General features: G+C 51.9%; 8 protein-coding genes across 8 annotated transcripts; 6 read left to right on the forward strand and 2 right to left on the reverse strand.

Moving 5' to 3' along the window:
* Window positions 1–287: 287 nt before the first annotated feature.
* On the forward strand, window positions 288–1,356 carry V2A60_000162 (uncharacterized protein; the record flags this gene model as incomplete). The annotated part of the gene is made up of 2 exons (XM_083251533.1): window positions 288–445; window positions 498–1,356. The coding sequence occupies 2 exons, from the start codon at window positions 288–290 to the stop codon at window positions 1,354–1,356; spliced, it is 1,017 nt and encodes a 338-aa protein (XP_083107659.1).
* Window positions 1,357–2,245: 889 nt separating this feature from the next.
* On the reverse strand, window positions 2,246–3,538 carry V2A60_000163 (uncharacterized protein; the record flags this gene model as incomplete). Its single annotated transcript, XM_083251534.1, has 1 exon — window positions 2,246–3,538. One exon carries the CDS (start codon window positions 3,536–3,538, stop codon window positions 2,246–2,248), a length of 1,293 nt encoding a protein of 430 aa, XP_083107660.1.
* Window positions 3,539–3,884: 346 nt separating this feature from the next.
* V2A60_000164 (uncharacterized protein) lies at window positions 3,885–4,837 on the forward strand (the record flags this gene model as incomplete). Its single annotated transcript, XM_083251535.1, has 2 exons — window positions 3,885–4,117; window positions 4,180–4,837. The coding sequence occupies 2 exons, from the start codon at window positions 3,885–3,887 to the stop codon at window positions 4,835–4,837; spliced, it is 891 nt and encodes a 296-aa protein (XP_083107661.1).
* Window positions 4,838–5,475: 638 nt separating this feature from the next.
* Window positions 5,476–6,782, forward strand: V2A60_000165 (uncharacterized protein; the record flags this gene model as incomplete). Its single annotated transcript, XM_083251536.1, has 4 exons — window positions 5,476–5,523; window positions 5,601–6,005; window positions 6,083–6,362; window positions 6,448–6,782. 4 exons carry the CDS (start codon window positions 5,476–5,478, stop codon window positions 6,780–6,782), a joined length of 1,068 nt encoding a protein of 355 aa, XP_083107662.1.
* A 332-nt stretch (window positions 6,783–7,114) lies between these two features.
* On the reverse strand, window positions 7,115–13,509 carry V2A60_000166 (uncharacterized protein; the record flags this gene model as incomplete). Its single annotated transcript, XM_083251537.1, has 3 exons — window positions 7,115–7,258; window positions 7,323–13,382; window positions 13,456–13,509. 3 exons carry the CDS (start codon window positions 13,507–13,509, stop codon window positions 7,115–7,117), a joined length of 6,258 nt encoding a protein of 2,085 aa, XP_083107663.1.
* A 412-nt stretch (window positions 13,510–13,921) lies between these two features.
* V2A60_000167 (uncharacterized protein) lies at window positions 13,922–15,929 on the forward strand (the record flags this gene model as incomplete). The annotated part of the gene is made up of 5 exons (XM_083251538.1): window positions 13,922–14,333; window positions 14,392–14,680; window positions 14,740–15,122; window positions 15,201–15,533; window positions 15,580–15,929. The coding sequence occupies 5 exons, from the start codon at window positions 13,922–13,924 to the stop codon at window positions 15,927–15,929; spliced, it is 1,767 nt and encodes a 588-aa protein (XP_083107664.1).
* Window positions 15,930–16,575: 646 nt separating this feature from the next.
* On the forward strand, window positions 16,576–18,218 carry V2A60_000168 (uncharacterized protein; the record flags this gene model as incomplete). The annotated part of the gene is made up of 6 exons (XM_083251539.1): window positions 16,576–16,595; window positions 16,677–16,776; window positions 16,854–17,210; window positions 17,285–17,394; window positions 17,765–17,909; window positions 17,967–18,218. The coding sequence occupies 6 exons, from the start codon at window positions 16,576–16,578 to the stop codon at window positions 18,216–18,218; spliced, it is 984 nt and encodes a 327-aa protein (XP_083107665.1).
* A 2,171-nt stretch (window positions 18,219–20,389) lies between these two features.
* Window positions 20,390–21,671, forward strand: V2A60_000169 (Zn(II)2Cys6 transcription factor domain-containing protein; the record flags this gene model as incomplete). The annotated part of the gene is made up of 2 exons (XM_083251540.1): window positions 20,390–20,890; window positions 20,979–21,671. The coding sequence occupies 2 exons, from the start codon at window positions 20,390–20,392 to the stop codon at window positions 21,669–21,671; spliced, it is 1,194 nt and encodes a 397-aa protein (XP_083107666.1).
* Between the last annotated feature and the right edge of the window lie 1,600 nt (window positions 21,672–23,271).

Here is a 23,271-nt window from a genome sequence, read left to right on the forward strand (position 1 = left end):
GCGTGGTCCAATGCCCAACTTCGATCCCAGCCCGGCGTTGCACCCGCTCCCCAGAGCGATCGCCTAGCTTCCATCCTCGCATTGCCGACCTTAGCATCGACCCACCACCACCCTCACTTGTCCGACCCTGCTTGTGATATCGTCCCTCGGCATGTTTGGCGCATTGCTCGCCGTCTGGCGGGTGATTATTGAAGTGATATCTTTCTGGCGTAAAGTAGGTACCCTCTCGGCCTTCTCTTCTTCATCACCCACTCGGCGCCCCCAGCTCATCCACACGCATTGCCAACATGGCCGTCGCTCTAACACCAGCACAGAAACTCTTTGGATGGTACACCCGCAAGAACCCAGTCGACTTATGGCTTGAGCTTCTCCGCCACGCGGAAGCCTTTGAGGACTGGGAAGAAGCAGCTCTACACCTTGACAACTTGTTGGGTCTCGACCTGTGGTGAGTAACCTCGCCAGCTCTCTGAAAGCCCTGCTCACCATCCACACTCCAGGCGGAACAACCCGACTTCAAAGTACTACGACTGGAGACTCATTACTGAACGACTCAACTCGCTCGCTGTTGCCAGAGAAGAACATGACTTTCAGCAACTCGTCAACCTTTTGCGATCCGGTCTAGTACGAAATCTTGGCAATCTGACCGTGCCAAAGCTATATAACCGCTCTTTCTCCGGAACAAAGTACCTCATTGAAGAATACATCACACAAGTCGCAGAAACAGTCGAGGATATAAGCACCTTACCTGCGAGTGCATCCGCGGGGGTGCAGTCTATCGGTGGCTCGTTGACGAACCAGATGAAGCTCGACTTTATCCACGACACGCGACAGGCTTTCGGAAGGAGCTCCCTGGTATTGCAAGGTGGCGCCATCTTTGGCATGTGCCATCTCGGAGTTGTTAAGGCATTATTACTTCGTGGTTTACTGCCACGGATTATAACTGGAACTGGAACGGGCGCCTTGATTGCGTCACTTGTCGCTATCCACACAGAAGAAGAGCTGCCTGGTGTGCTGAATGGAGATGGTATTGATTTGACTGCTTTTAATTCGCGCGCCAAGCTTTCGAATGGAATCTCCGATTCTCCGCAGACATTTAGATCTAGATGGAACACGTTAATGCGCCGCCTGCGCCGATTCTCTCGGGAGGGCTACTTCCTCGATGTATCGGTACTCGAGGACTGTGTCCGAGCCAATGTCGGAGACCTAACGTTCGAAGAGGCCTACAACTACAGCAAGCGAATTCTGAATATTACTGTCGCAACAGAGGGCCAAGGCGGTGTCCCTACGTTACTCAACTACATCACCGCTCCTAATGTGGTGAGTACACTTGCGAAACGCAAACGCGTAAGCCGCTAACATTCGACGCCTCGCAGCTTATTTGGACCGCTGCTGTTGCATCTAATGCTTCATCTGCAGCTCTATATGGACGACGGAAGTCGACTGTTTTGTGTAAAGATGCGCACGGCAACGTTGGGCCGTGGGCTCCGGCCAATACCACAGACTTTCATCACTGGTCACATATGTCGTACTCGGATCGTGACTCGCCTCTTCGACGAATCTCGGAGCTGTTCAACGTCAATCATTTTATTGTCAGCCAGGCTCGGCCGTATCTAATCCCTTTCCTCCAGTCCGACATGCACGGTCCATCGTTGGTGGAAACCCGAAGCAAAACGACTCAACTATCAGCCTCACTAGTACGCATGGTTGGCTTGGAGGTTCGGCATCGCCTCCGTCAGCTCGACACACTCCGCTTGCTACCTGCCAGCATAAGACGCTTTCTAGTTGACGAGCAGATCCCAGCAGCAGCAATGACACTTGTACCTGAAGTGACGGCTAGTGATTTTGTGCGACTTTTAGAAACACCGACAAGGGAGGCACTGGACTACTGGATATTACGTGGCGAAAGGAGCGTCTGGCCCGCCGTGGCTGCCCTGCGTATTCGTTGCGCCGTTGAGAATGAATTAGACAGATCTTATCAGGTTGTCCGACAACTGAAGGCTGGAGATTTACGGAGGAAAGGAAGCATATCTGGCGCTGGTGAAGTTGGCCGGCAGAATAAATGATACCCACACTGCATACAATAATCCATCTATTTTCAGCTAGAGCCTGTCGGTCATGCCAAATAATTACTGATGTGAACTTTTTACAGTAGTTCGATAAGTAACCAAATTTCTTGGGGTTTGTGGTCAGTACTCTCGTCCGACAAAGCCACGCCCCGAATGAGTTTATAACCGCAAGAGGCTCCCTAAGCGAATCTCTGGTCGACTGTCTCTCGGAGCTTTCCTGTCCGCGGATTTTGAATGAGATCCTTCACCTCCACCCACTCTATCGCTAGAGGGTTTATGTATCGTGCCTCTAGTCCACTGGCATACTGTGTAGTCTTGATTCGCATCGCTTGATCCAATGCCTCTGCAGCACGTAATCTGTCAGCGACGGTGCTGGCAATGCGGAAGACGAGCTCATCCTTTCCATCCTTGCGGCGAGCTACAGCCTGGAAACCTTGCAGCTTCTCCGCTCCCACAACATCGAGGACAATACCTCGGAGGTGTCTGAAATCGTAAGATGCGGGGCCGATTTTGAACCCAACCACGTCTCTGCCTCGGAGGACGAACTGCTGTTGTGCAAAATCAACCCATTCGGCAACGTCGCCGGTGGGATACCGTATCACCGGCATCAGCCGACGCGTCAGGTCCGTGACGTGGACGAGGCCAGAAGCTCCCGCCGTTGTGATGCGCTCGCCGTCGTCTCGGATGATCTCGACTATGACGTTGGGCGCGTTCGGCACGTAGACGGGGCCCTCGGCGCGGCGTTCGAGGTCGGCGTCGTGCGTGGGGAACGCAATCAAGCCCCCGTCGACCGACCCGTACATGAGGGGTCGCACAACGGCGTTGGGGAAGCCTTGGGCTATCAGCGCTTCTTGGTCCTTGTACAGGCCCTCGCCGCTGAACACGAGGAGATGCACGTCCGGCAGCTGCTCGCCGCGGCCGACCAGGTACTCGGCGATGCGGATCAGGGTCGTGGGCATGGCCATGGCCACGGTGGCACGGAACTCGCGCAGCGGCCAGACGGTAGCTTCGACATCGACGACGCCGCTGATGGGGAGCTGGACGTAGGGCACGTTGGAGTCTAGCCATGCCAGCACCTGAATCAGGAACCCCATGTATAGCTCGCCGTTGTAGTAGAGGTTGGCGACGCGATCACCCGGCCGCAGGCCGGCTCGGACAAGACAGTCTCCCAGCTGTCGGGTGACACGATGCAACTCATCGTGCGAGTAGAAGGATACCTTGGGCTCGGACGTCGTCCCGCCGGTGCGAAAGATGCCGCCGTCGAGAAGGGATCCGGTCACGACGCTGTTGGCTGCGAGAGAGCTGGTGTTGGACGACCAGAAGCTGGTGTGATTGATGACCGGGAGATGCTCGAGAGCAGAAGCATCTTCGGGGACACCTCTGTAGAGCTCTCGATAAAACTGCGAGTTTTGGCGCACAAACTGAATTAGTTCACGGAGGATATGAGGATGTCCCTCCAGCGGCTGAGGCATCTTGTCACGCGTTTCAATCGCTTGCACTCGAACAAAGAAAGGTATATGATAGAATAATGGTCTCCAAAGGCATCAAGAGTTACGGGAGATAATATCTGCGATTTCCTATCATTATCTCACTACGCCTTATTGTTCCAGGGGCCCAATTAGGATATCTCGGTTTCTGCATTGAGCTGCTTCGGAATATTTCACCCTTTTTCGGTAATAGTTGCCCCGTCGCAAACATTTACATCTATACCGAAAACCCCGCAAAGAATGACTTTAATATCATACCTCCAATTGAACTCTAGGATTACATCCAAGCAAGCAATCTGACTTTAACGCTTTGTCTAAGCTTTCTCTAAAGATGGCTGTCAAGACCGCTTCTCAGTCCTCGACGGATTTGCTCTCAACAGCTAACAGGAAGCTTGAGGACTTCACAAATGGACGAGTAGGAGCATCCCGCGACGTCGAGTGGTACCAACCCACCTTGGTCAATCTTCCAGAAACAGCAAAGGAGATTTTCCGGGACTACTCGGGTATTCCGGAGAAAGATATCCTGAATCACATTCATCGAGTCAGAGATAAGGCTTGGGATATGTAAGTTACGCAGTCCCTCTACATGCTGCTCAGCAAGAACTAATTGCAGCACTGCTCCGTAGTCTGCCGTATCCGTGTATAGGCGTCTTCCGATTCCTCGACTTTGGCGCCCACAACTCCCCAATTTACCCCGTGGTTCTCGATCGCTTGAAGAAGGGAGACACAATGCTCGACCTCGGTTGCTGCTTCGGACAGGACATTCGCAAGCTGGTAGCTGACGGCGCTCCGTCTACAAACATCCTCGGAGCTGATACCGAAGGGCGCTTCGTCGATTTGGGCTATGAGCTTTTCCAGGACCGAGAGACGCTGCAGAGCCACTTCTACACGCAGAGCATTTTTGATGAAGAGTTTCTGCCTGAATGGCACGGCAAGGTCGACATCATCTACCTCGGGTCCTTTCTGCATCTGTTTGACTTCCAGAAGCAGGCCGTGGTGGTTTCACAGCTGGTCAAGCTGCTGCGAAAACGCCAGGGCTCTCTCGTGTTTGGAAGGCACTTGGGGGCTGACGAAGGAGGCGAGTTCCGCATGGATTCACTTGGCTGGGACTTGTATCGCCATAGCGACGCGACCATTCAGAAGCTCTGGAAACAGGCACCGGAGGGGCAGTGGGAGGTCTCTTCGGATCTGACTCGTTATGAATCGGAAGGATGGGACAACAGTCGGAGGGGATGGCAGGGCAACGAAATCAAGCAGATGTCTTTTGTTGCCACAAGGCTGTAACTAGGCGGTATCTAATAGTAATAGGGCTGCTTCTGGTGACCTACATAATAGCACCCTGTTACTACGCTATTTGTCAAAATATCCACCTCTGTAGAGCATACCCTTAAGCCCTTTTCTTGAGTTTGAACAGCTAGTCAATGCATCGTTCTCCATCCAGCCAATAAGATCAAATGCCTCGACCTTCACTTCTTTTTTCTTTGGCGGTTGAGTTCTTCGTACTGGAAAATTACGTAGAATATGAAGTAGCAGGACTCGACTTTCTCCATCTTCTCGATGAATGTCCGATTACGGAAGGGCCTGCCTAGGAACCGTAGTCACCTAAACGAGAATATTACTACCGGTCGGTTCAAACGGAATCTTGTAACGATGTGTTTGTACAATTACAGAATTTTTTTCTTCTTTACCAAGTTATTGTCGTTCTACAAGCTACTCAGTACGTGTGCTTTAGCCGTAAAGGGCCAACGAGAATTGCGGCGCCGTCCAAAACAGGAAATGCATATCCCGACACAGAATACGCCGAGGAACGAGGCATGTCGGGGTGAGCTTTTATTTGATTGAACGACCTACAATCAATCTATTTGGTGTACTACGAGCCGCATGTAATTTCTGGTCGTATTCTTGTATCAAGATTTTGCAGCATGGCTGAATACTCCAAGTACTCGGAAGTCAGCCCTCAGTGGACTGAGGTAAGACTCAGCGGTGTGAAAGAATGAACTTTCCTCGCACTTGAATGCCAAGGCTGTATACTCATACAAGTTGCTAGTTTGCAGCGCATTATCCCGAGCTCGATACCATCAATCAGGTCAGCGCTGTCGATCGTCGTCGAATTTTCGACGAAATCGTCGCCGCAGGGCCAATCAAAGAACTGCCACCCGACATTGTCGAGGACAGCCTTACTATCGAAACCTTCACGATCAAGGCCCGTGACGGGTATGACATTCCGGTTCGCAGTTATGTTCCCAATACTGCTACAGCGCCGGATGCGCGCCCGGTGCTCGTGTACATACACTCTGGGGGATTTTTATTTGGCGACCTGGAGAGCGGTCATCTCAACTGCCAAGTTCTCTCTGCTAAGCTAGACCTGAGCATCTTGAATGTAGATCACAGGTTAGCCCCCAAGTGGCCGTTTCCCTATGGGGTGAATGATAGTTATGACGCAGTGGAATGGGTGAGTGGCTGGAATGCGGCCTCCTCGGCCACTGACTTTACCAAGAGTAAAATGACTGACTTAGCACCGGGATATAGGTCTCATCCAATGCAGGCAAGTCTCTAAACGCGAACCCCGCGGCGGGTTTTTTGGTAGGCGGGATCTCGTCGGGCGCCAACTTCGCCGGCGTAATTGCGTATACCGCGCGCGATGCAGGCCTTTCGCCTCCCATTACAGGCTTATTCATTTCCATTCCGGTGGCTCTGATGCCTCAAGCTTACCATCTTGCACCATCGGAGTGGAGGGAGCAGTTGCTGAGTCTGGAGCAGAATGGCAATGCGCCATTACTCACGCGGCAATCACTGGCTCAGCTGGAGGGTGAGTTCCAAATCTTCCATGTCGCTGCACGACGATGTATAAGCCATATGCTAATTCGATTTCTGATGACCCCATGCGAGATCAGATTTGTACAAGTCACCTCCCGAAGATTTGAGAATATCGTATCTGCTTAACAAGGACCACACGAATCTTCCCACCCGAGCATATTTCCAGATCTGTGGTCTAGACCTTCTTCGTGATGAGACTTTTCTTTGGCAGAAGCTACTGCAGAGACACTCATCAACAAAGAGTAAGATCCATCTCTACTCCGGGCTGCCCCATGGTTTCTGGCGCTTTTTGCAACTGGAAGCGAGTAAAGAGTGGCTAGACGATCTGGTGGAGGGGATTCGCTTTCTGTTGTTGCCACAAGACGAATTTGTGTCTACCAAGGAGACAGACTTGACAGTAAAGGGACTTTAACGGGAAAGCGCTTATTGTTTTTCTGGGTTGGTCTCTGCGCCCGTGCGACAGTTACTTCCATTATTGCAGCGTGCCAACGCATTTAGAACCGATGTACAAATAACATCGATTTGCGCTCGTTTTATCGTAATTTTTGCTCCCGTCTCTGGCTGCTACACGAATCACGTCGACTTACTGAGTAGTATAGCAAGGAGTCGGCGGATTGAGCCCTTAAGCGGAAGAGGGTTCTTGCAGAAAACTCAACACTTGGGATCTTGCCACAATTACAGATTATTCCTGGGAGATTCTCGTTTAAAAATCTATCGAATTAGTTGAGAAGGCTTTCAAATGCGCTATGAAACACTGATTTGGAGTCTTTCCCAGAAACTATCCGCCACTTCTTGCATCCGATCGCCATCCAGCACTGCCGGATCAAATTCTACCTGCGGTCGAATACGGTCGTCATTATCAACCACCAATCGTACCAAAACATCAAACTATGTCGAGCGAAATGTTAGAAATTATTTCATCAAGCATTGTGTCGAAAGATTGGCAACTCACATGCCAAGGGTCTTTGGATTGCTCCATATCCTGGACTTTGAGCCCAGCTTTCTCCATTGCTGTTGGGCGCCGTTGGAAGTTCACTGTAGAATTGAATAACTGACTCACGCCAAGTTGCTTTTCAATAACCTCTTGAATGTTGCAAAATGTGAATTGTCCATCACTCATTCGCTGCTCTTGTATTTTTTGAGCCAGGATGATCAGTTCTTCAAAAGTGCCGCTTGCAGGAACATCACGCAGATGGTGGGCCAACACATTTACAAGCGGACCGACGATGTCAAAGACACCTGGGATATCCAGATCGCGCCCGGAAACCACGTATCCAAAGACAACGTCTGGATGCTGTGTGTAGATGCGGAGTGTCTGCGCCCACGCGGCGTTGAAAATGGAGGCCAGGGTAATGCCGTGCTGGGAGCCGATTGCTGCGAAGGACCTTGCATCTAGGGTAGGCAGTGATATGATGGTTTTAGCAGAAGGAAATCGGACTGATGGTTGTGTCCTCGAAGTGGGAGTAGTAATCAGTGACGGTCTGTAATTGTGAAGGGCAGATGCCCAGTATTCTTCATCTGCTCTTATGTGAGCCTGAGAATGTGCAGAGATGAATCGCCTGTACGGTGCATCGGTCATCTCCACATGAATGTCGTCGGCATCGTACCCGGCTAAAAGGTCTGCTTTGATCAAGCCCAGTGACCATCCGTCGATTGCTAGATGGCTTATTTCGAGGTGAGCAATGACTTTTTCGCCGATACGATTGATTAGGAGTCGGTGCGGTAGAAGAGAATTCCTGGAATAGCTGGGTGCATCTTTCCAGTCGTTATAAGCCTCCAAAGTTGAGGATATGGTGATATCTGGCTCAACAGCCGCGAGGACCACCTGGAGCGGAGTGGCTCTTGTGGTCTGACCCTGTAAGAATACTGTTCGCAGGATCGTGTGCTTTTGAACAACATTTTTCCATGAACGAGAGAGCCTAGCCACATCAATGGGCTCTGACCTCGCAGTCGAAATTTCCATCGCCCATGATAGCAGAAAAACTGATGGGTCGAGAGCCTGCTGTCTTAGCATTTCCTGCTGCATTGGGGAGCAGGGATAAGCATCCTCGACGACAATTGATGGATTATCTCCAAGTTGTGATTTAAGCTCTTCTTCGTGAGCAAAAAAATCGGCGGTGGATAGAAACGAAGAAACGGATCCAGGAAGTAAGAAACCACCGTCCTCTCTCAAAATTTGACCCAGGCTGCGTAGGGTATTCTTGATATGGTTGGACCAGTCCAGCACCCTAGAAATATTGTTGAGGTGTTGAGGAAAAGAGAGAGAGAATTGTAGCTGGCCATCACGAATGGCAGCCTCAATTTCGAAGACGCTTGTTCTCTTCACGCTTGACCCAATCAAGGTATCTTCAAGATTGGGGTGGTCAACCAAACTAAACACTGAATCATCGCTTTCGAACTGATGATATGTTCCTTGAAAGTTGAATTGTATCGGCTTTGTCTGTAGATGAGACAAGTCATTGCCTTCGGTTAGTAGCGATCTCGCAAAATACTCCAGTCCGTTATCTGGGTGGACTTGTCGCCCTGTGCGCACATGATGTATGTATTGTTCGAGCCGAGCATTTTCGGTCGGGAAACTAGTGATGGGATAGAGGACGGTGAACCATCCCACTGTATTTGAGAGATCGATGCCCGAGTCCAGGGGCTCGCGCCCATGTCCTTCCACGTAGAGCGTCGGGCACGGCCTCCTAAAAACCTCCCAGAATGAGCTCGCAACAGCAGCCATGATCACCTCCACAGGCTCAGCAGAAGCGCGTGTGACAGAAAGATTGAGAAGGTCTCGAGTGGCCGCGCGGTCTAGCACCCAGCGAGCAACTTGAACTCCCGCTCGAGTGTTGTGGAATGCTTGAAACCCCATGTAATCAAGGCCGTCTTCATGCTTATTTTCTGGTCCATCTGGATTGAGATCATCCGATGCAAATTTGCTTTCAAGAAAACGAGTCCACTGATAAAAGGATGTGCCGACCGACGTTTTGAATGAACCAGTTTCGATATAGTCCTCGACATCTTGAAGAAGAATGCGCCAAGACACAAGGTCGATAACCAAATGATGGGCCGATAGAAACAGTAGTGTTTCTTTGGCAACATAAAAAAGATCGACGGAGAATGCTGGTCCCGTACTAATGCAGATGCTGTTGTGGCTCTCCGTGACAACTTGGGCAATCTGCTCCTCTGCCAAGTGCCCATGGCTTTTGAACCGGTAGTGCCCCTCACCTTGACTAGTCGTAACTTGCCTTGTCCAGTCGTGTTCTCTAGGAAACCTAGTGCGAAGCATCTCGTGTCGCTCAACTGCGGCCGAAAATGCCTCTTGTACGATGCTTTCGGGAAAGGGTCTGCGTAAACGAAGCATCAAGGCTTGATTGAAACGTGCAACAGACGTCGAGTCTCCATTAGAGGAACGGAACAGTCGCTGCATCGGGGAAAGATGGAATGCCTGATCGGTTCTGTAGGGAACCTGGAGTTTCTCGAAGATATTGGGTTCGTTTGAGACTTCATTTCGAATGAGGGTTACTAAAGTTCCCAATGTCTTACTGCGAAGGATTTCACGAACAGTAATAGAAAACCCGATGGCTCTGGCCTTTGAAACGACTTGAATGGCCGATATTGAGTCTCCTCCAAGGCTGAAAAAGGAGGAATTTTTACCAATTCGTTCAAGAGGCACATTGAGCACCTGGCTCCAAATAAGTCGCAGGCTGTTCAATGACGACTCGGAAACGAAGTCAGACTCGTCAACAGAGCTGATGCCATCAGTCAACTGTGAATACATTCCCATGTCCATCGATTGAATCCACGAGCGTATTGCATTTCGGTTGATTTTGCCAGCTGAGAGAAGAGGTACCCTGTTCAAAACTACCCAAATACTGGGAATCATGTAGTCGGGAAGAGTAAAAGCAAGATGTGCCTTGAGCTTTTCTAATGAGCCATGTGCGTCTTTTCTCTCTCTCTCAGACGCGACAATGACTTCTGTACCACTCTGATGGCCCAATTCTAGGCGGTTGAAGCTGACTATAGCGACAATTTGGCGGCTGCAAGGTCCCAGCTGAGGGAGAATGGCGAGCGCCATCGTAACTGCGCCCTGTTCCATAATCCGGTTCTCAATCTCCCCCAATTCAATGCGGTATCCACGCAATTTGACTTGGGTATCTTTGCGACCGATGATATGAAACGAACCATCTGGATTGTGTCGTGCCAGGTCGCCAGACTTGTAGATGCGGTCATAAGTACCGCAAGGTTGGATCATTCTCAGCCATTCGGGGGCCGCGACAAAAGATGCCTCAGTAATTTCTGGGGCTGCATAGTAGCCCTTGGCAAGAAGAGCGCCTGAAATGACGATTTCTCCCACGCAACCAATCGCACAAAGCTGGTTGTGATCGTTTACATTTGCAATCCACATTGTGGCTCCGATATTGCGCCCAATCGCTGCCGGGTTGGCGTCGATGGAAATACCGACATTCCCAGCACAGTAGATGGTAGTCTCTGCAGGCCCGTAGGCATTGGTCAGGGAAACATGACCTGCCCATCTACGGATTGTCTCCTTCGTGACAGGTTCACCTGCCAAGACAATACGCTTCAACTTGGGAACTTCTTCAGGCATCAGCAGGTTCGCGGCTGTTGGTGTAAGCAGTGCTGTGTTCACATTCAAGCTGCGGATTGTAGCTGCCAAATTGTTCATGCGGTCATGATCCGATGGAACACAAATGCAGCCGCCGAATGCGAGAGTGGTAAAGAATTCCGCCACAGAAAGATCAAAGGTGTGGGCAGAGAACTGCACGGTCCTCCAATCTTGACTGGCGCCGAATGCTGTTCCATGATGAAGAATGGATGTGCAGAGTGCAGAGTGTGATACGAGCAAGCCTTTTGGTTTTCCAGTACTACCCGAAGTGAATAATAAATAGGCCGAATTGGTGGGCCGAACCCTGCTCGAGAGAGTTTCCAGTGCATCGGGAAGATGGGATAACGGTAGATTCTCAATGGAAATCAGCACCTCGCAGATTCCTTCCAGAGAACTCTTCGTTGCAGGAGACGCAATTGCGACTTTTATTTGTGTGGCCTCCACTACTTCAAGGATGCGGCCTCGAGGGTGAGCGGGATCAATAGGAACGTAGGCACCCCCGGCCTTGAAGACCGCTAGCATTGCAACAACTGTCCAGATGGACTTCTCGAAACATACGGCAACAAAGGTTTCGGGCTTTACCCCAAGTTTGATAAGCCGTACAGAGAGAGAAGAAGAAATGTTGTCCACCTCGGCATATGTCAAGGACTCTTCCAAAGAGCAAACTGCTTCTGCGTGCGGCGTTCTGCATACCTGGCGACGAAAAAGATGGTGGAAGCATGTCTCTTCCGGCGGGGGAGTAAACTTGTTCCACTCTCTGATCTGTGCGATATCTTCTTTGTTGAGGGGGGAGATTGATCCGAGCAGTGTCTCTGAGGTCGCGCTGACTAGCTGATGTACTACCGCCTGGAACTGGTTCCCGAGGTTGCGAGCGTATTGCGCTGAAATGACTCGCTCGTCATATTGGATTTTCAGTTGTGCTTCCGTGCCGGAAGAGAGAAAAACCGAAACTATGAGCGGATAAGGATGCTCCTCGACTTTCCCCAAGCCAGGCACGTCTTTCAGTCCCAAGGCCTTCAAAGCAGGTGCTGCGGCCTGGCTCGGTTCCGAGGAATGGGCCACAAAAAGGCTCTGGAAGTCGCAGGCGGTAGACTGTTCGGAAGAGTACCTGCGGATGTTGATAATGCCAGTCTGTTCGAATGGTATCATCTCTGCCGCTTGATCGCGGACCTTCGCCAGAAACGACACCACAGATTGCTCCCTGTCTACGCGTAGGACGATCGGAAGTAGACCAATAGTCGGTCCCGTTACTCTCTCGATTTCGGGCATGAGAGAGGAGCTCCGTCCACTGACAATGGCACCAAAAGAAACATCCTCGGCACCCGTGTAGTGCGATATCAGGACGGCCCAGGCGGAACGCAGTAGGAGAGCCTTTGTCGAGCCCAGCACTGAGAATTCGGGAATGTTAAGAGGCCGTCTGAGTACGGAAGAAGGAGTTGCATGGAAGTCCGGGCTTGGCAAGGCCGGATATATCGATGCAGGAGTATCAGCCAAAGTCTTTCTCCAAAACTCCTGGGCATCGTGGGACGCTGATGGCACAGTAGCCCGGACGAATCGATCGAAATTGTAGCGCTGTCGTGGTAGTTGGTTCCTAAACCGCTGAGAAACTTCCTCCAGAATCTCCAAAATTGAAGCACCGTCGCACAGCGCATGATGAACGGTCCACACAAAGTATCGGCGCGCGCCATCGGTGACGAGCGCATATCGAAAGAACCGGTCTCCCAGGTGCATTGGGAGGCCCGCATCCCCTTCCAGGAATCGAGACAGTCCTGTCGCCGTTCTCCATTCGACCTCGTCCTGCACCACAGCCTGCACATAACTGATTTGTTCCAGGTGGCAGATGCGCGTTCGCAGCACCGGATTTTCGCAGACGGTAGCCTCCCATGCAAGCCGGAAGTCTTCCACCTCAACATTTTTGTCCATCTCATATACCAGCTGTAGTACGTAAGCATTCTCCGCGCCTTCGGACACGACGACTAGAGACTCTTGCATCGAAGTACATGGATATGCATTTTCGATCTTGTCGGGAGCAACGTGACACAGTCTCGCGATGGTGCTTGTTTGTACCTCCAAGGGAAACATGGGCGGCAATAAGTCGAACGGCTCTGGGGGTAAATCTATAATCTCTTCTATTCCATTCTGAGATAGAGTGGCGACTTTGGCCATTTCTTCCAAAGAAGCGTTGAAGAAGATCTGCTCAACCGTAAGGATGATTCCTTGTCGTTGGGAAGCCACTGCCAGATCCAACGCTGATATAGAATCCCCGCCAACGTCAAAGAAGACATCTTGATCGGTAAAGTCTGAAGCAGACTGCCCAAGTATTTCTGCCCAGAGTTCTCGTAATCGGTTGATGATTGTATCTCTGCCCGAATTTTGTGTGCTTGGCTCATCCAGTGTGTCCTATACAAGTGGGACTGTCAGAATACAAATGAATGCAGACAAATTCTGTGATGTAGCGAAGCAGTATACAAACCTTCCAATATCTATCCAGAGGGATCGCGGGGTGCGCGAGTACTGAAATCGACATGATAGAGGCCAAATATGGATACAAAAGACTGTGAATTCGATTGAACTGCGCTTTTGGAAGGGGATAATGTTTCTATCATATTAGCAAGTCGATTAATGAATTTGCAGTCAATTATGAATAGATATGTCCTCAAGTTTGGCTTCGTGTATGCTGTTAAGGCTGGCCAATCATGAAGCGGCTTCTCACAGCGGCATAGTTTTGGGAAAAGAGGCAACAAATAAGCCGACGACGTCCTAAATAGGCAATGGGCACTCCGATTCATCGATATTAGGTCTAGCACCACTTTCAAGTCGTCTATCTTGTACAAGTTCCTTCTCGAAGATTATCTTAAAAATATAACCCAGCGGGTTCTCTTCTCCCCGGGGTTGCTTAGCAGCCCGTATCTGACTCTTACGTTACCCGCATCTTTTCCATGGCGCCATCCAGAGTCCTTCACACTGCACCTGCTGATATTGACCATAATCCACGGCCCAATGATGCCGAGGACTATGTGTTTGGAGGGCCTGCATCTCCAGCTTTGATCGAGTTTGACACAGCAAAGCTGCTCGATCATCAGCTAGAGCTTTACGGAGAGAAGACTGCGGTAGTTTCTCGTTGGCAGGGCATCACACTTACATATGCATCGCTACATGGAACAAGTCGAGGAGTTGCTCAAAGCTTAGTACGACGCGGCGTGGTTCGAGGTGATCATGTTGTGGTATTGGCAGGCAATAGCATTGAGTACGTCCAGCTCTTCTTTGCCGTGGCTGGCATTGGAGCCATTTTCTCGATCATCAACCCGACATTTACAGTTGAGGAAGTCATCAATGCGGTCAACTTTTTAAGTACGTCAATCTGCCTTTGCCGCAACTCCGGCGTCCTCTTCTCACGCATGCGGTGCAGACCCGAAAGCGATCTTCATCGCAAATCGGATTGGTTATCGTCGGAACGGGCCCCTCCTAGACCAACTCGTTTCTCAAAGCTCAGTCGCCTTGTCCAAGCCATTAATATGTTGCCTGGGAAAGCCTGAAAAGCTCCCTGAGAATGTGCTGAGCTGGGCTGAGTTCAATTCGAATCACGAAGTTGGCCTTGGCGAAAACTACTGGGGCCAGATCAATCCACAAGAGACCCTCTGCATTCAGTTCACCAGTGGCACTACAGGTCCTCGCAAAGCGGCTATGCTAACACACAGGTGCGTAATGCCTACCTAGAGGAGTTCATTTACTCCCACTAACTGCCAGTCGCTTTTAGAAACCTTCTCAATAACGGCAACCTGGTCGGAGACAGACTACACTTTTCTTCCCAGGATGTTCTCTGCTGCTGCCCGCCACTATTCCACTGCTTTGGCTTGGTATGTGGAATACTGGCCGCTATCTCACACGGTAGTAGTATCATTCTGCCCTCGGATGTATTCAACGCCGAAGCCAGTCTCCGAGCCATCGACGAAGAAGGCTGCACCGCTATCCACGCAGTCCCGACCATGTTCCAAGCTCTGCTAGACTACCCACACGCGCATACGTACACTTCTCAACTCCGTCTGCGAACTGGTATCATAGCGGGATCCAGTCTCTCAGAGACATTGCTTCAGCGACTTCAGTCTGAGTTGAGGCTCAGCGGCCTCGCGTATGCCTTTGGTAAGCTTGCCCTCTACCCAGAGTGTGGTTCAAAGTACGAAAAAAAAAACACCGCTAAAATGATTATTCTGGCCACAGGCATGACAGAACTCTCCGCGGTGAACTTTATGACCGATCCCTCTGAAATTTCACTGCTGGTTGACAGATCTTCCACTGGAACACTCTTGCCCCATACGCTGGCAAAAGTAGTCGACGATGGGCTACGAGCATTGCCGCCAGGAGCCAGAGGGGAGCTCCTAGTTTCAGGATATTTAGTGTTCCAAGGATATCATAACAACCCCGAGAAAACGAAAGAGGCGCTGGTTATAGATTCGCAGGGACGAAGATGGCTGCGTACGGGCGACATTGTGACTCTCAGCTCTGCCGGCGCTTGCACCGTCGTCGGGAGAGCCAAGGACATGATAAAGAGGGGTGAGTTGGATGGTGTCCTCATATTTGATTCTGCTAACTCTCCCAGGGGGAGAAAATGTAGCACCTAGTGATGTGGAACAAGCGCTCGAACTGCATCCAGACATTGCCACCGCCGCCGTAGTTGGAATTCCCGACACGCGCTGGGGAGAGACGATTGGCGCATTTATCAAACGCGCAGCACATGCTCGACCAAGTCAGAAAATACTTGCGAAAGAGGTTCGACTTTGGTTAAGAACTCGTCTTGCCCCTCATAAGATCCCCGAGCACATCTTTTGGGTTGGCGAAGGTGAAGGCGTGCCAGATCAGCTTCCGGTCAATGCAAGTGGGAAAATACTGAAAACAGAACTTGGCCACATTGGGAGTGAATTGGTCTCTTCGGCGAATCGTGGTAGCTAGTGCAGCTAAGCATCAGCGAGTCATAATCTCGAAAGTAACTACGTACTTCCTCTCCGGCCGTGCCAAGCAGCGATGTGGCGCCGATGCGCGGTGGAGTTGCGAACCGCCCGCCCTTTCGGGATATTCATTGCCTAATCAGGTAATTAGTACGGCGACGCTCCGAATGTGGCTTACAAAGCGGTGGAACAAGCAACAAAATAAGGTAGAAAGTGAAGCTGAGAAACCTCCCTACGCAGAAACAAATAGATACCTACATGTGCGAGCGTTCTCACCGTCATCGAGTCACATTTACGCTGGCACCACAGAATGGCCGAAGACACCACCACCAGTCTGAAAGACCAAGTCCGCGACCAAGTGTGTGCTTCCCTCCGACGTCTGCTACCAATCCCATGTATTGACCAAAAAGAATGCGCAGCATGGCCTGAATGCATCTGATACGGAGCGACAAGCTTCATCCGTAGAAGGAAAAAGTGCTCGCGAAAATGGCAACGACGAAAAATGCAACGTTGATGTTGAGGCTGGGCCATCCGTAACAGACAGCGAAGCTTTGCCCGACCCAAACGAGGTGGACTGGGATGGACCAGATGACCCTCAAAATCCTCGAAACTGGCCGGTTTGGAGGCGGGCCATGATTGTTGGGACCGTCATGGCGATTGTGTTCTCGACGTGAGTGAGCCACCTCGAGGTTGCTTTGGGGGCCTGAATTCCCAGCCAAACGTTCGGAATGCCAACTCACACACTTACTAGATCACTCGCTTCGTCAGCCATTGCGCCAGCTGTGCCTCAGCTCCTGGCAGATTTTCACTCCGACAACCAGCTAGCTGGAACGCTGGTCGTCACCATCGAGGTAGGTCTCTCTCCTCACTCCGCGGAATTTTGTTGTTTTGTCCTGGCGTAGTAGTGCGCTGACCGGTCGGCGCGCAGCTCATGGGTACCGCTGTAGGCCCTCTCATCCTGGCACCCATGTCCGAGGTCTATGGCCGCCGTCACATATACAACGTTGCCAACTTGGGGTTCTGTGCGTTCTCTCTGGGTTGCGCCCTCGCGCCAACGCTGGGGGGCCTGGTCGCTCTGAGATTCCTCCAGGGCTGCGCCGCTTCCTGCTCCATCAACAACGGCGGCGGCACCATCGGAGACCTCGTGCCCACCCACAGGCGCGGTGCTGTAATGTCAGTCTTCTCCATGGGCTTCCTCTTTGGCCCGGTGGTTGGGCCTATTGCTGGCAGTTATCTCGCGGCCGCAGCAGGCTGGCGGTGGGTATTCTGGCTGCTGATGATTTTTGTGAGTGGAGTGGATAATGCAACGACTGTAATAGTAGACGGCCTCTGCTGACATGTCCCCTTCTTCCTGGACAGACTGGAATTCTCGGAATCCTCAACGCTGTCACCACCCGGGAGACCTACGCGCCAGTGCTGCTGGAGCGCAAAGCGAAGCGACTTCGAAAGACCACCGGCAATCCAGCTCTGTATGCCAAAGGACAGCGCCAAGTGGCCGTTTCGACTCTGATGCGCCGTGCGATTGTTCGCCCACTAAAGATGCTGTGTTTCTGTCCTCTGGTGACAGGCCTCTCATTCTATATCGCAGTCGTCTATGGTTTTACATACCTTCTATTTTCGACATTTTCTTTCGTCTTTGAGGGACAGTATCATTACAGCCCCGGAAATCTCGGCCTGGCCTACCTGGGACTTGCAGGTGGCATGTTGATCTCTCTCACCATAGCCAGTGTTGTCAGCGATCGCACTTACGTGAGACTAACAAAGAAACATGGAAAAGAGAAGCCAGAGTAATTGCTCCTTTCCGTCCAAGTCCCGGTAATTGCTAATTCTGGCAATCAGATATCGCCTCGAGAGTCTGATATATGGCTCTATCGCTATACCCATTGGCTTTTTCATCTATGGATGGACGGCAGAGAAAGAGGTTCACAGTTCTGTACCCATCATCGCAACTGCATTTGTCGGGTTCGGCGTCATGTTTACCTTTGTAAGCATACCGTCTTGTTCAGTGACGAGAGATATCGGCTGACGCTGCTTTCTACAGATTCCGATCCAAGTTTACATGATTGACGCGTACACCAAATATGCGGCCAGCGCCATCGCGGCCAGCAGCGTCTTGCGCAGCATTGCCGGTGCACTCCTACCACTAGCCGGCATCCCGTTGTACGACCGGCTTGGTCTAGGTTGGGGAAACTCTATGCTGGCCTTTATTAGTCTCGCATTATGCGGCCTGCAGCTGCTCTTTTGCAGATATGGAGAGGCTTGGCGGGAGCGCTTCTCTATCGAGTTTGATTAGGGGTATGTGTGCACACTCCATGGCACGTATTCAACCAGGAGAAATTCAGTCTCGAAGAGTCTTTAATTGATAAGAAATATTTGTCTTGACATTTGCTCACCTTGACTGTATCGGCATAGTGGACCGCCCAATTTACAAGCGGCCGAATGAACACCGGTGGTGTATTTGACGTCTACTTCCTTAAATGGTTTTGCGAAGCGTGGGTTTTATCAATACCAGAGGTCAAGTTCTCTGGGGATAGCAAGAGAAAGAAAAATCTCCATTCAGGCCTAAGTTCAGAAAAGTCTCAATACTGAAGCAACAGCAGGGCGGGCGGGTATGTAGAGCTTTTCCTACACTACAGGGCTCAGTTTCGGGCAAGATGCCGTACTCGCTTTGCTCTTTGCCAGATGATGAGCGTCCGCAAGGCTTGAGCTGAAAGTAGCCTCCACCCCACATATCAATACGAGCTGTGTCCTGCTGGAATTCGTTTTGTCTCTCGGGAATCTAATCGATCACACCATTGCCATTCTCCAAGCAATCCAGATGGGCCACAAATCTTGACAAGGTCAACTTCTGGCTTCTGATACTCCTCTTCCACCCGCCATGTGGGACAGCAGCAAAGACGGGATTCGCAATACTCATTCATAATCATCTTTGCCACCGGTGCCGCTTCTTTCTCCTTCTGGTATCGTCCGCGAGAGTTAAAATTTGCTCGCTGCCATGGCAGACTGTGGCACTCGAGATGTCACAGCATGCAGTGGTGCGGATCCCGGAACAGAGTATGCAATCATGATTATGCCGGCATTCTAGATGCACGTTTTACAAGCAACGCTAGGAAGATTATCATGTATAAGTTACATCACGGGATCCGACAACACGGAAACCCGATATTAACCACGGCCTTTACTACTCGTGTACTCTCCCCATTGTGCAGGGCTCCAGCTAGGGTTCATGAGCAGCAGGCACAGACCGTTAGTATGACTGTTCCTGTAAAATATGCCGCCTCAGCTCAAGCTCCTGACTGAGTAACTGGCTCATGAACAGCGATCCATCCTCGGAGGAGCTAGTCAAGGTGCCGTTTTCTGCTCAGCATATTAGCAAAGAGGTGGCGCGGGTGGGCAACGCGGCAAGCAGCGGGAAAACTAAAAACAAGGCTGTTTAGTGGGCACGCCAGGGGCCATCATTTGTGTGACATCTAGTGATCGGCCACCCGAGAAGACGTGCTTCATCTAAACATTCGCTGATGAGTAGAAGAGCTGCCGGAATTAATCCCGGGCTACTTGTCCCCCACGCGATATAGAGTGATCTCTTGGCCTCACTCGGTTTACACGAGCTGGGCTTGGCAGCGCGCGGCAAGCGCATCTACTGCTATGGAATGCATAGTTGATACACGGGGTGATTAGCATGGTGATGAACCGAGATATCATCGATATGAATTGGGGGCGGCCTTGCTGCGTCTGTACCGAACCTCAACGTGCGTTGTTGTATTACTTACTGGCATGACCAGGCTGTGAGGTCCCATAACTCTGTCCACAGTTGCCATTTTTCCAATCACCGAACCCCACGTGTGGTTTCATATACAAAGCAAGCTCAGAAATGGAAGACTCGCAAGAATAGAGAAAAGTGTCGAGCCTTTAACACTCTAGACTCCTCGAAAGAACGCTCGCCTGGTCGGCGTTTACCATCATCAGTCAGCACTGCAGGCTTCTGGCCGCAGCCGAAAAAAAGAAGAAAAAAAAAAGAAAAAAAAGCCAATGGAAGGGCGCTGCAAGAAAACCTATTATCAGTACAGGCAAGGAATCGAGGCACGACAAGGACCCCCCACCGGGAGCGGGGGCCCGTTCCGTCGGTACATGGCAAATCGCCATGTCGCCACAGCCTCAGAGATGGCGTGCCAGCGACTCCCGACCGCAAGGTGCGAGCCTTGCGAGCCCGAAGCACTTGTATATAATAATCCGTCCAGTTTCTTCGAAGAAGCAATCGTCGAGAATAGAAAGAAGGAGGGGGTAAACTCCGCTATCGAGCGAATCCGCGAAAGTCCGAAATGGTAGAGTCTGCGACGCCCGTATGAAGTTGCGTAATGGTGATCCCGTCGAGACGTTAAAGCCCCAATTTCGACAGAAGCCTTTTCTTTTTTGTTTCTTTTTTTTTCTTTTTTTCTTTTACTGCGCCGAAAAGTGAATTTTCCCATGTCGGAACCCAACGCCTCCGGCCGGTGCCGCAGGGGCCGCATCCCGGGCACCCTTGTCCTGGACTGGCAGTCGGCCGAGACGCGCGCCGCCGCGAAGCCGCTGGTCCGCAAGCCCGTGACGGCCTGCGAATCGTGTCGCCTGGCCAAGGTCAAGTGCGACGCCGGCCAGCCGGACTGCGCCCGCTGCCACAACCGCGGCATCCGGTGCCGGTATCCGTTCCGGCCCCCCCCTCCCGCCGCCGCCGCCGCCGGCCCCATCGCGACACCGCCGAGCAGCACCAGCCAAGACTCGCCGGGAAGGGCATTGCCGCCGCTCTCTGGCGGCTCGCCTGACCCGACCGTCGTGGACAGCAACCCGCTCGTTGAGTCGGACCCGTCGTCGCTCGCGGGCAGCGCGGCGACGACGGCGGCGGCCGCGGACATGATGGATTGGGGCGAGGCCGCCAGCAACCACGGCCTCGAAGAGTTCAACTGGGTCTTTCCAGACGCCACCTTTGATGTACGTACGGTGTCTCGCTTGCGAGAACCAAAGTGTAAAAACGTGCGTTTTTCCAACGATGATGCTGACAAGGACATGTCTGCTGCAGACTGGCGAATTGGACGGCCCGAGTCAGTCCCAAATCGCCCACCCTTCCCCGTCGCCTGAGCAGCTCAACCCGGCATCGGACTCGGGCCGGAGCGGCCCGAGTCCCCTGGCACGGCCTGTCGGGGCATGCCTCGAGCTGCCGAGCCAGACGCCGTGGATGACGTGCCCTTGCCGCGTGAACCTGATCGCGCACGTGCCCCGGCTGGAGAGCATCATGCAGGAGAAGCCCAAGCCGCGCCTGGACGAGGTCCTCAGCGTGACGGAGGACGTCATCCGCAGCTGCCAGGCCATCGTGGGCTGCGCGCAGTGCGAGGTGGGCCCCGTCGACCTCGTCAGCGTCCTCACCGTCTTCCAGCAGACGGCGTCGTGCTTCAACCACATTGCCAACGCGAGCGTGGACGGCACCATCAGGCTCGGCGTCGGCGCGTACAAGGTCTCCCTCACGGACGACATGCTGTTCAAGCGCATGCTGGTCGTCAACCTGGTGCGGCAGGCCAACGCCCTGCTCGACTCGCTGACCAGCCTCGGCCAGGGCCTGTTCCTGTCTCCCCGGCCGCAGCAGCCCCGCGTCATGAACCGGTCGCCGGCCTGCCTCAACCAACTCAACCTGAGCTATCTGCGAGAGGTCGTCACGAGCTTCAAGAGCTTCTTCCTGCTGATTACGGATGCTTCGGAAGACCAGGAGCTAAAGTAGCGGGCCACTTGATTTTTGCACATGTACCACGCAGCGCCTCTTGTCAAGTGGTCCAAAGACTATTGAACTTCATTGGATTATACAATGATGGCAACTTGAACGGAGAGTTGACGCCATAGTCCATGAGGATATCTCTGTGGGTGGTTAAAAAACAGACACTGCCAGAGCTATTCTTGTGCGAAAAAAAAAAGTTCTGAGCCGAGCCGTTCATCGAGTAAAAGTCGCTAGACTGTGGCACGATCTGGCGACGCTCAATGAATCAGATATGAGGGCAAGACAGACAAGACGGCCTTAACAATATCTAAAGCTTGGTCGACTTGGACTAGTTTATGAGATTAAGCTCGGATGCTCCAGCTAAGTAGAGATGAGGAGAGAAACAGCGGCAGCTCCGACGCTGTGAAAAAGTCACCTCTAGGTCCGCAGAACAGGAACACAACGAGGAAGACAGAGGCGATGAAAGCCGCCTCCGCTTGTATTTATCTTTTAGCTTTCAAATTCAACTACGGTACATGTACGCCCTCCAAACTCCCTGATCGCCGCCGCCCTCTGAGAGAACCCGCCGTGGTATGGTTTCCAGTTACTCGGCAGATCTGGAAGAGAGTGACGGATAGTGGCATGGCATGAGCGTGAAAAGAGATGTATGAACTTGAATGACGTTTGGAATCCGCAAGGAGAATCTTTGAATGTAGGATTGGCATACGTCATTTTTCATTGAGCATCTTCTTAAGCCCCGTTCTTCCATGTCCAACGCTCGGCGCTCGGCGACCGGCCCTCGACGGGATCGGGCTACCTCCTTTCGCGGCCGCAAATGGCCCTACGCGGCGCCGGCGCCAGCAGAGGCGCAGGCCGTGTGGTAAGGCTGTCAGACTTGTAAAAAAAAATAGCACCTGTTTCAGATGACTTGGACCTTCAGCCCTGTACGCGCGCGCCGCGCGTCCGCTTTTCTGCCGTCGTGATGCAAAGGTGGCGGCGGGACTGATTATGAGCGTTTGACAGCATGGGGTGCAGATTTTTTTTTCTTGACCCTGTTTCTCTTCTTGCTCATCTGATGATTCCTATTGTCACCATTTTTCCTGCGCCAAGAGGCAGAGTAGTCAATCAAGAGCAGCAACTGGTGACGCGCAGCCGGTGACGTCTGACACAGCCACACTCTACATACACGCGCACACACACTTACACGCATACACCGGCTTTTCAGGTTTCTTCACGCCTCAGTCTTTTTTTTTTTCTGTGAATAAAACAGCCGCTTCAACTTGAGATATTTAATCTGTGTCAGTGAGTCACTCCCCGGTCCGGCTCGAGGAAAGCAAAAAAGCCCGGTTGTGATTTGTAGTGTTGGCGTCTGTACGCCCCCCGGTACTCGCCCTGCCACACCACCAAGGAAACCCGAGCCTGATTCAAGCACTCAAGGGGGGGAAGCAGGCCACGAGGCTGTCGACGAGGCCTACTTTGCCATTGCCGACAGACCCATCCCATCCGGCCGGCATATGCCCAATACGGCATCGCAAAGACTCCGAGTTACTTGCGAGTTTCCATATCAATGGCATGGCTACTTACACTTCCCGTCACATCTTAACGAGGCTCGACAGGAACTATATAG

This window comes from Cordyceps javanica, chromosome 1 (genome assembly GCF_051103115.1).
Source record: "Cordyceps javanica chromosome 1, complete sequence".
Classification (NCBI taxonomy): Eukaryota; Fungi; Ascomycota; class Sordariomycetes; order Hypocreales; family Cordycipitaceae; genus Cordyceps; species Cordyceps javanica.